The sequence below is a fragment of the Schistocerca americana genome, chromosome 8, assembly GCF_021461395.2.
Source record: "Schistocerca americana isolate TAMUIC-IGC-003095 chromosome 8, iqSchAmer2.1, whole genome shotgun sequence".
Classification (NCBI taxonomy): Eukaryota; Metazoa; Arthropoda; class Insecta; order Orthoptera; family Acrididae; genus Schistocerca; species Schistocerca americana.
Window position 1 is genome coordinate 506,724,935 of NC_060126.1, and position 12,190 is coordinate 506,737,124.

Consider the following 12,190-nt stretch of genomic DNA (forward strand, 5'->3'; position numbering starts at 1 on the left):
GTATAGTGAACGTATTTCAAGTTTACAATCAGTAATCTTAGGATTAAGAAGAGAAAATGACAGCCTAAGGCATGAAAATATGGAGCTTAGGTCGAAACAAAGCATGGGTGTACTGCCAAAAGTTAGTAACTATAAGTTGATGGAATGGAAGACAGTAAACGGCAAATGTAAAGCACAAGGCGAAAAAAATGTCACCTACAGCGAGTAAACCAAGTTTCGAGTGTGAAAACAATTTTAATATCCTTTATTCCGAAAACTGTAATCAAGTGACTGGATCGAAATATGAGGTAAATTTGAGTGTGTCTATGGAAAACGTTACAAAAAGTAATCTTCACAGCAAAAAAAGTGAAAACCCACACAAAACAGTTAGATTTGCCCTACCTGTGCCTCAGCTCTTACCAGAAACCAACAGTGGTAAATGTGAAAGTGTGAAATGTGGCGAAAACGAATTTCATAAACTATGCAGTGGCAAAACTAACAAACAAACGGTAAAAAATACGACCGTCAAACCGTCGAAAAAGGTACAAATTTCTCTTATTAACAGACAGTCATGGCAGAAATTTGGCGAGTGTTTCACAGGACAATTACAAAGATATCCAAGCAATAGGAATAGTGAAACCAGGTGCAAGTACGAAATCTGTTACTGATGTCGACCTGCAGGGAAACAAGAAAGAAGAGAATGAATATGTAGTGTGTATAGCTGGTGCCAATGACATCGCAAGAAATGAAGAACGAAATTGCCTAGCAAGCCTGGAAAACTTCCTAGAAGCAAATAAATCACGAAACACCATTATTACAATGCTGCCTCACAGGTATGGTCTCATGTACAATTCGTGTATAAATAAGTTGATTCAAAAAACAAACATTAAAATGAAACAAATGTGTGCTCATTTTGGCAAATGTAAAATATTAAATATAGGTAAACTGAAAAGAAGCCTACATACCAGATATGGTATGCACCTAAATTTTGAAGGCAAAAATTTCTTGTGTGACAAAATATGGTAAATTATCAAAGAAAAAGATGATTTAAGCAGAATTCTCAGTCACAAAGTAGACTGCTGTTTTTTTAGGGGAAAGCATAATAAATTAAGCCTTGCATATCAGAATGTCCAGTATGTAACTAATAAAACAGAGCAGCTGAGTGTTTACCTAAATGAAACTAAGCCACACCTCTTCCTAGCGAGTGAATCGGGATGCAAGGAAGAGGAAGCATATGGTTACAGGCTAAAAAATTACAAACTTATAAACTTGTACTGCAGAAAGACACACAAAAGTGGTGGGGTAGGCATTTATAGTAGAAATGATGTAAAATGTGAAAAAGTTAAATGGATAGATGATCTGAGTACTGAAATGGTATTTGAGGTTGCAGCAGTAAACCTGAAGTACGGAAACAAGAGCCTTATTAGAGCAGCACTGTATAGGTCACCTGGAAGTAACACAGAAGAGTTTCTACATTGCCTAGAGGACTTGCTGGAGGGGACAGCAGTGTATAAAAAACACTTGTTGCTTGTTGGAGACATCAACATAGACTCATTAAACAATAGTGTTAACTATTTGTGCTATATGGATGTACTACAGTGTTATAACTTTAAATAAATGAATTCAGAACCTAGAAGAGTCATTGCAAATACGAAGACATGTATTGACCATGTTCTCACAAATGTAGGAAAAGAGAAAGTAAATGTAAACACCTCAGAAAACTACATTTGTGATAACAGAGCCCTTACTATGGAAACTGATGTAGGGAACATAGATGTAACTGAAAGTGATAAAGTTATATATAAAAGAAAATTTAATTATTCTATACTTAAGATGGCACTAGGGAATGAAAAATGGGAACCAGTGTACAATGCAACTGAAGTGAATGAAAAATGGGAATATTTTTATAAGTTATTCAGTAACACTTTAAATCAAACCTGTCCTTTAGTTAAAAAAGTAAATAAAGCTGTAAACCATAAAGCCGAGAATCTCCCTTCTGAAATTATTGAACTGAGGGAGAAAATGAAAGATTGCTATATACTTTTTAGAGATACTAAACTACAATATTTCTCAACAACATATAAACTGCTCAGAAAAACATACAGAGAGTCCTTGACTAACCTAAAAGCACAGAAATATACCTCTGAAATAAGGAACTCTAGCTGTATCAGTAAAACTGCCTGGAAAATAATGCATAAAGAAAGTGGGAAACAGAATTCCTATGAACACAGCAACATAACATTAAAAGAAAATAGTGAAGAAATAAATGACCCAAAAGAAGTGTGGGAGAAATTTATACAAAAGTTCAGTACAGTTGGTACAAATGAAGTTCATGTCAAGCCACAAAATTTTAGTCTTGAAAAATCTAGCCAGTCCTTTTACATCCACGGCATTACTGAGAGGGACATCCTAGCAATCATATCAGCACTTCGATCAAAAATGTCTTGTGGCTGGGATGACATTTCACCTAAACTGCTAAAGGAATGCAGGGATGAATTAGTGAAACCCCTGACTCACTTGATAAGTACCTCCCTCAGAAATGGAGTATTCCCTGACCTTTAGAAAATAACTGAAAAGGGATTAAAAACTGACACTAAAAACTACAGGCCAATATCATTAACCTCAGAACTAGGAAAATTGTTAGAGAGAGTAATACTAAATCAAGTTGAATCATATTTCACCAAACACAATCTGTTAAACAACCTACAACATGGATTTAGAAAAGGGAGATCTACTACAACAGCAGTAGCATCTTTTATACATGAAATATTAAATAAGCTGGACAAAAGTGACAAGGTAATAGGCACTTTCCTAGATATGAGTAAAGCATTTGATACTGTGAATCATACCATTCTTCTGTGTAAGCTAGAAGAGTACGGGTTGAGAGGACTAGCCTTGAAACTACTTACCTCCTATTTGAAAGACAGGAAACAGTGTGTAAAGCTAACTTACCAAAATAATGAGCAGCTCCTAACAACCAAATCAAACTTCAGGACATTTCAATGTGGTGTGCCTGAAGGAAGCATACTCGGGCCTTTTCTGTTCCTTGTATATGTAAATAACTTATATGAACCCCAAAATTGCATGGTTGTAAGCTATGCTGATGACATATCCTTCATCGGCTGTGGCAGTGATATGCAGTCTGCAGCTAACAGTACCGAGATCAGTTTCAATACTCTGTCCGCATACCTTACAGCAAACAAGTTTCTTGTAAATAAAGACAAAATGGTAATAATGAAGTTCATCCACTGTTATAATGTTGTCATAACTGATACAGTATTTACATCCCCATTGGGTCTTGCATATGCAAATTCACATAAATTTTTGGGCATCGTTGTTGACGAACACTTATCATGGAAAGAACATGTAGATAATATTTGCAAGAAAATCAGTAGAAATGTGTGTCTACTGAAATGGGTCTCAGCCTTCTTGGACCATGATACTTTAAGCAAATATATTTTGGGTTAGTTGATCCGCACCTTCAGTATGGTATTGAGATATGGGGTGGGGCATCAGCAGTTCATATAGATAGACTTTTTAGATTACAAAAAAGGGCAGTAAGAATGGTAGCCAAGGTAAAGAAGAGAGAGCCTTGTAGAGACATCTTTAGAAAATATAAAATTCTTACGATGTACTCCATCTATATACTGCAGACAGTCATGTTCGTGAAACAAAATCCTGAATTTAATATGAGAAACAGAAATGTACACAACTATGTTACATGGGGAAGGGAAAATTTTCATAGAATTGTGACCAATAAAAAGACAATGGACCACAGTCCACACAGAATGGTAGCAATTTTTTACAATGCACTACTCTGTGAACTCGAGAAAGTAAATCTAAATACGCTAAAGAGTAGACTGAAGCAATTATTAATAGAGAAGTGTTGTTACTCTATAGAGGACTTTAAATTGTAGTGCCATCTTGGAAAACAGTGTATATAGACAATGTCTCCAATCTACCAGTCGTATGAAAGAATGTAATTATACACTGTATTATGTGTACTGTACTATTATAAATATAAGCTAAATTGTGTTACACTATAGAGGAATCTACTTGTAGTGCCCTTTTGAAAAATAATGTGTACAGACATGGGTCTGATCCATATGTTGTTATGAAAGAATGTAAATATTTTACTGTATATGTGTTATGTAATCTAAATTTTCCTGACAATGTCCTAAAACTTTTTGTTATATGGACAGAAAATAAATAAATAAATAAATAAGTTAAGGTGTTCCACAGGCCTCAATTTTAGCAATTATTTTTTTCTTGTATACAGAAATGACTTCTCATTAAAAAGAAAGCATAATGTGTGTTGTTTTGTGGAGTGCTCTCTGCCATGCCCTTCACAGTGGTTTGCAGAGAACAGAAACAGATATAATTATTGCTTTGCAAAGCTGCTGAAGTCTTTAACATATATTATAAAGAAATCCAGATCTCTGCTTTAATTGTCACTCATCTACATTAGTCTTGGAGCATCCTTTATGGCCCTTTATGGCCCTTTCATATGATGGACTTGTAAGGAGCTATATACAAAGTCATTTCTCCCTCACTCCACCTATCAGTGGAAAAGAAAAGGGAATGATTAGCAGCGGTACAAGGTACACTCTGCCATGGCATACAGAGTATGTATGTATTAAAAAAACAAAGATGCTGTGACTTACCAAACGAGAAAGTGCTGGTAGATAGACACAATAAAAAACACACAAACACACACACAAATTTCAAGCTTTCGCAACCCACAGTTGCTTCATCAGGAAAGAGGGAAGGGGGGAAGGAGAGGGAAAGACGAAAGGATGTGGGTTTTAAGGGAGAGGGTAAGGAGTCATTCCAATCCCAGGAGCGAAAAGACTGACCTTACACACTCACGCACACACACACACACACACACACACACACAAACACACACACACATATATCCATCTGCACACATACAGACACAAGCAGACATATGGTTTTTCATAAAAGTAATTAACAGATTTTCTGGAAGGTACCACTGTCACTTTTACATATACTGTGCACAGTAATGGAGGAGATCATGCAATAAAATGTGTTGGCAGCAAGTGTTTTTATATTGACTTCTGAAGGACATGTGTAAGTTAATTTCCAATAACATGCTTACAAAACAATGAAAGAACTATTATATCCCACGAGTCTAGAGACATCCAATTGGACTTCCAGAAAAATATCATCCATACCATCCTGAAGATAGCAAGGGCAGATAAGTGTAAAAAATATTTCACAGTCAGCTTAACAGTTCATGCAACTGAACTGCTGACAAAAAGAATGAAGAAAATATCTGAGAATCTGTTAGATGATGATCAGAATGGCTTTAGTGTAAGTGAAGGCACCACATGCAGTTCTGATGTTGTGCTTGACAATGGAAACAAGACTTAAGAAAACTCAGGACACATTTATAGGATCTATCAACCAAGAAAAAATATTTGACAATGTAAATTAATGCAGATTGTTTGGAATTCACAGAAAAATTGGTGAAAATACAGGAAATGACAGGTAATATACCATACATATTTGAACCAACAAGCAATAGTAAGGATGGAAGATTGAGAAAAATTGCTGATATTAAACAGAATGTAAGATAAGGATAGTCTTTCTCTCCTACTGCTCAATCTGTACATCAAAGAAGCAATGCTGGAAATAAAATAATGGTTCAAGAGTAGGATTAAAATTCATGCAAAAAGGACATCAATGATAGGATTTGCTGATGACACTACCATCCTCTTATGACGAAAGTGAGGACACTGAATGGAAAGACAGTCTATTGATACAGAAACTGAAAAAAGTAATGATTAGTGAAAAATTTACCATCAAAATTTGGGACCACGAAATAGAACAATTACGGAAGTATGTTACCTTCAAAGCAAAAAATAAGTCATGGATAAAGCAAGGAAGACATCAAAAGTAGACTAGCACAGGAAAAGGGGCCATTCCTTACAGAAAGAATGCCTACTAGTAACATATTTGTCACAACAGCAGATACTCTGTTGGCAGTATTTATTAATGCTTCAATAACGATCAGCAACATATGCCACACATACTGTTTCTTATAACAATGAAAATAACCAATTTACGACAATATAATGTAATTGGACAGATTTAAAAAAAACTACTCACTAAGTGGGGCAGGAGAACACACACATCAAAGAAGGTTATACTTATGCAAGCTTTCAGAGTCAATTGCTCCTCCTTCCGGCAGAAGGGTTGAAGGGGAGGGAAAGGGATGAAGGAAAGGTGTAGATTTCAGAAAAAGTCACACAGAACTGCGGGTCAGGGGCGGCTTATTGAACGGGATGAGAAGGAAAGCCTCTTTTCCTCTCATCCCGTCTGATAAGTCTCCCTGACCTGCAGTTCTGGGTGACTTTTCCGAAATCTCACCCTTTTCCTAAACCTCTCCAGTCCTTTTATTTACCCCTCTTCCTTCCCCTTCAACCCTTCTGCCGGAAGGAGGAGCCACTGGCTCCTAAAGCTTGCATGAGTATAACCTTATTTTATGTGTGTGTTCTCCTGCAGCCACCTGGTAGCAGTTATTTTATTTGTCCGCTTACATTAAATAATGTTTCTTACTTTATTACAGCAACCTGCTCCATCAGCTGCTGCTGTAGCAACTCAGCCTTCTTTCTCTTCAGCTCCTTCAGCTCCTCCTGTTTACGTTGTTCTTCCAAAAGCTTAGCCTCTCGCTCACGCAATGCTTCCATTTCTTCCTGCTCTCTCTTTGCTCTTAGCTCTTGCTGCTCCTTGACCTGATCCACCCACGCCCGTTGAACCAACTGCTGCTGCTTCTGCCGTTCCCACTACAAATATATTACAATTATGTACTGAGAATAATCTATGTTATTTCTCAACATTATCTTTTTTACATAACCAAAATTAATGACTGATCCATCATTTTCAATACTTCTTTCACCACTAATGATGAAAAATACACACATTGTTTAAAAGTTATTGTTTTTGTCAAAAACATTATTTTTGAAAACATCACAGTTCTTCACCATCATCTGTATATTCTGTTCTCATTCTTTTTTTTCCTGTCAATATACCTAAGTTGTGGACAACATTTCAGGACGCACTTTCAGAAGATTTTCAGAGACAGTATGTGCTACCTGATGCCTACAACCTCGCTCTGCTAGAATAGGAGAATGTTTTTACATATCATGGCAAATCTTGCCAACATTTCAACCTGGTGACCCCTGTTGTGAATGTCACACAACACACAACACAAGCATACAAGACCATACAAATGGCAAGACAGCTTACCAAAAGGTAAATATAGAACAAAAGGCAACACATGAACAAGTCTTACATTCAATAAGAAATAAAATTTCTAACAGTTCCTTCACTGATGGACAGGACACACCGGTAAAACATTTGTCTACAAAACTTTGTGTCACATTTGACAAGATGAAAACAAGGTTTTTTGCTGCCCATCTCTTACCTGGGAGACACATGCCACACATGATTTTCAAGCTACTCATCTTGAACACAGCACTCTCATCGATTCACACTCACACGAAGGATGTAAAACTTCTCTGTGACTCTGACCACATCTTCTGGGATGAGATTTTTGTGTCACATTAGACAAGATGAAAACAAGGTTTTTTGCTGCCCATCTCTTACCTGGGAGACACATGCCACACATGATTTTCAAGCTACTCATCTTGAACACAGCACTCTCATCGATTCACACTCACACGAAGGATGTAAAACTTCTCTGTGACTCTGACCACATCTTCTGGGATGAGATTTGTGTGTCACATTTGACAAGATGAAAACAAGGTTTTTTGCTGCCCATCTCTTACCTGGGGGACACATGCCACACATGATTTTCAAGCTACTCATCTTGAACACAGCACTCTCATCGATTCACACTCACACGAAGGATGTAAAACTTCTCTGTGACTCTGACCACATCTTCTGGGATGAGATTTTAGTGGTTCCCAAACATGTGCTACGCACTGTCGATTGACATTAAGGAACCTCATGAATAATAATCTCGCTTATGGAGGCAAAATGATTCTGTTTGGTAGAGATTTCCGTCACGTATTACCCTTCATTAGACAAGCCAGTACAACAGCCATTGTTGAAACTACAGTTAAACAGTACCCTTATTGCCTCATGTTAAAATTCCAAAGTTACCTCAAAATATGAGGGCAAATGATGATCCCATTTTCACTGAATGGTTACTTAAATGTGGTAATGGCGATTTACATAATCAAACTGGTTACTTCACTGAAGCAATCAAAACTCCTAAACATTATTTTGTAGTTATGACAATTTTATTACCACTACATTCAATGTCAAAGAAATCAATGACCAAAATGTTTCTCAATTCCATTTAGAGGTGATTGCATGTCCAATAAATGATTGCAAGTTGTTGTTGTTGTGGTCTTCAGTCCTCAGACTGGTTTGATGCAGCTCTCCATGCTACTCTATCCTGTGCAAGCCTCTTCATCTCCCAGTACCTACTGCAATCTACGTCCTTCTGAATCTGCTTAGTGTATTCATCTCTTAGTCTCCCTCTACGATTTTTACCCTCCACGCTGCCCTCCAGTACCAAATTGGTGATCCCTTGATGTCTCAGAACATGTCCTACCAACCGGTCCCTTCTTCTACTCAAGTTGTGCCACAAACTCCTCCCCAATTCTATTCAATACCTCCTCATTAGTTATGTGATCTACCCATTTAATCTTCAGCATTCTTCTGTAACACCACATTTCGAAAGCTTCTATTCTCTTCTTGTCCAAACTATTTATCGTCCATGTTTCACTTCCATACATGGCTACACTCCATACAAATACTTTCAGAAACGACTTCCTGACACTTAAACCAATACTCAATGTTAACAAATTTCTCTTCTTCAGAAATGCTTTCCTTGCCATTGCCAGTCTACATTTTATATCCTCTCTACTTCGACCATCATCAGTTATTTTGCTCCCCAAATAGCAAAACTCATTTACTACTCTAAGTGTCTCATTTCCTAATATAATTCCCGCAGCATCATCCGACTTAATTCGACTACATTCCATTATCCTCGTTTTGCTTTTGTTGATGTTCATCTTATATCCTCCTTTCAAGACACTGTCCATTCTGTTCGACTGCTCTTCCAAGTCTTTTGTTGTCTCTGACAGAATTACAATGTCATCGGCGGACCTCAAACTTTTTATTTCTTCTCCATGGATTTTAATACCTCCTCCGAACTTTTCTTTTGTTTCCTTTACTGCTTGCTCAATATACAGATTGAATATCATCGGGGAGAAGCTACAACCCTGTCTCACTCCCTTCCCAAATACTGCTTCCCTTTCATGTCCCTCGACTCTTATAACTGCCATCTGGTTTCTGTACAAATTGTAAATAGCCTTTCGCTCCCTGTGTTTTACCCCTGCCACCTTCAGAATTTGGAAGAGAGTATTCCAGTCAACATTGTCAAAAGCTTTCTCTAAGTCTACAAATGCTAGAAACGTAGGTTTGCCTTTCCTTAATCTTGCTTCTAAGATAAGTCATAGGGTCAGTATTGCCTCACGTGTTCCAACATTTCTACGGAATCCAAACTGATCTTCCCCAAGGTCAGCTTCTACCAGTTTTTCCATTCGTATGTAAAGAATTCGCGTTAGTATTTTGCAGTTGTGACTTATTAAACTGATAGTTCGGTAATTTTCACATCTGTCAACACCTGCTTTCTTTGGGATTGGAATTATTATATTCTTCTCGAAGTCTGAGGGAATTTCGCCTGTCTCATACATCTTGCTCACCAGATGGTAGAGTTTTGTCAGGACTGGCTCTCCCAAGGCTGTCAGTAGTTCTAATGGAATGTTGTCTACTCCCGGGGCCTTGTTTCGACTTAGGTCTTTCAGTGCTCCGCCAAACTCTTCACGCAGTATCATATCTCCCATTTCATCTTCATCTACCTCCTCTTCCATTTCCATAATATTGTCCTCAAGAACATCACCCCTGTATAGACCCTCTATATACTCCTTCCGCTTTTCTGCTTTCCCTCCTTTGCTTAGAACTGTGTTTCCATCTGAGCTCTTGATATTCATGAAAGTGGTTCTCTTTTCTCCAAAGGTCTCTTTAATTTTCCTGTAGGCAGTATCTATCTTACCCCTCACGAGATAAGCCTCTACATCCTTACATTTGTCCTCTAGCCATTCCTGCTTAGCCATTTTGCACTTCCTGTCGATCTCATTTTTGAGATGTTTGTATTCCTTTTTGCCTGCTTCACTTACTGCATTTTTGTATTTTCTCCTTTCATGAATTAAATTCAGTATCTCTTCTGTTACCCAAGGATTTCTACTAGCCCTCGTCTTTTTACCTACTTGATCCTCTGCTGCCTTCACTACTTCATTCCTCAAAGCTACCCATTCTTCTTCTACTGTATTTCTTTCCCCCATTCCTGTCAATTGTTCCCTTATGCTCTCCCTGCAACTCTGTACAACCTCTGGTTCCTTCAGTTTATCCAGGTCCCATCTCCTTAAATTCCCACCTTTTTGCAGTTTCTTCAGTTTTAATCTACAGTTCATAACCAATAGATTGTGGTCAGAGTCCACATCTGCCCCTGGAAATGTCCACAATTTAAAACCTGGTTCCTAAATCTCTGTCTTATCATTATATAATCTATCTGACACCTTCTAGTATCTCCAGGCTTCTTCCATGTATACAACCTTCTTTCGTGGTTTTTGAACCAAGTGTTAGCTATGATTAAGTTATGCTCTGTGCAAAATTCTACCAGGCGGCTTCCTCTTTCATTTCTTATCCCCTATCTGTATTCACCTACTACGTTTCCTTCTCTTCCTTTTCCTACTCTTGAATTCCAGTCACCTATGACTATTAAATTTTCGTCTCCCTTCACTACCTGAATAATTTCTTTTATCTCATCATACATTTCATTGACTACTTCATCATCTGCAGAGCTAGTTGGCATATAAACTTGTACTACTGGAGTAGGCGTGGGCTTTGTGTCTATCTCGGCCACAATAATGCGTTCACTATGCTGTTTGTAGTAGCTTACCGGCACTCCTATTTTTTTATTCATTATTAAACATACTCCTGCATTACCCCTATTTGATTTTGTATTTATAACCCTGTATTCACCTGGCCAAAAGTCTTCTTCCTCCTGCCACCAAACTTCACTAATTCCCACTGTATCTAACTTTAACCTATCCATTTCCCTTTTTAAATTTTCTAACTTACCTGCCCGATTAAGGGATCTGACATTCCACACTCCGATCCGTAGAATGCCAGTTTTCTTTCTCCTGATGACGAAGTCCTCTTGAGTAGGCCCCGTCCGGAGATTCGAATGTGGGACTATTTTACGTCCAGAATATTTTACCCAAGAGGACGCCATCATCATTTAATCATACAGTAAAGCTGCATGCCCTCGGGAAAAATTACGGCTGTAGTTTCCCCTTGCTTTCAGCCGTTCGCAGTACCAAAACATTAAGGCCGTTTTGGTTAGTGTTACAGGGCCAGATCAGTCAATCATCCAGACTGTTGCCCCTGCAACTACTGAAAAGGCTGCTGCCCCTCTTCAGGAACCACACGTTTGTCTGGCCTCTCAACAGATACCCCTCCATTGTGGTTGCACCTACGGTACGGTTATCTGTATCGTTGAGGCACGCAAGCCTCCCCACCAATGGCAAGGTCCATGGTTCATGATTGCAAGTACAACACTCAATTAATGTGTTATTTACCTGGAAAGGCAAAGGGTTACTCAAGTTATGATTCTATCCAAACTGAAGAAATAAAAGAACATTCCATTGTATTCCATAGATTTCTTGAACTTTTTAAATCTGCCTGATTTACCACATCATTTGTTTTCAAAGAAAAATGCTATTATTCCATTAATTAAAAGTCTTAATGCTAGTCAGGGATTCATTAATGGTGTGAAATTAGTGGTAACTCACTTATGTGAGTAAGTACATCATCACTGCTAAATTCATTAACTCTGATAAAACTGTGCTCATACCCTGCAAATACCTTCTGATACAACCACGCCTTTCCAAATATAAGGGAACAATCCCCAATAAAACTGGCCTTAGTTATAAACACTAATAAAGCCAACGGTCAAACACTTCAGAGGGCAGAATTGTATTTACCAGAACCTGTTTTCTCACAGGGACAGTTATACGTGGCTTTTTTACGAGTCTGCAAACTCAGTGATATTTATGTTTGTGCTAAAGAAACATACAGCCAAGAA

The 12,190-nt window shown here is 37.9% G+C and overlaps 1 protein-coding gene across 3 annotated transcripts in view; it reads right to left on the reverse strand.

The window, feature by feature from the left end:
• LOC124544869 (trichoplein keratin filament-binding protein) overlaps window positions 1–12,190 on the reverse strand; it is a 754,849-nt gene that overhangs the window by 94,941 nt on the left and 647,718 nt on the right. For all 3 annotated transcript variants that reach the window (XM_047123585.1, XM_047123583.1, XM_047123584.1), the window contains one exon: window positions 6,565–6,791. In XM_047123585.1, the coding sequence (XP_046979541.1) occupies window positions 6,565–6,791 (227 nt within the window). The remainder of the gene's footprint in view (window positions 1–6,564; window positions 6,792–12,190) is intronic.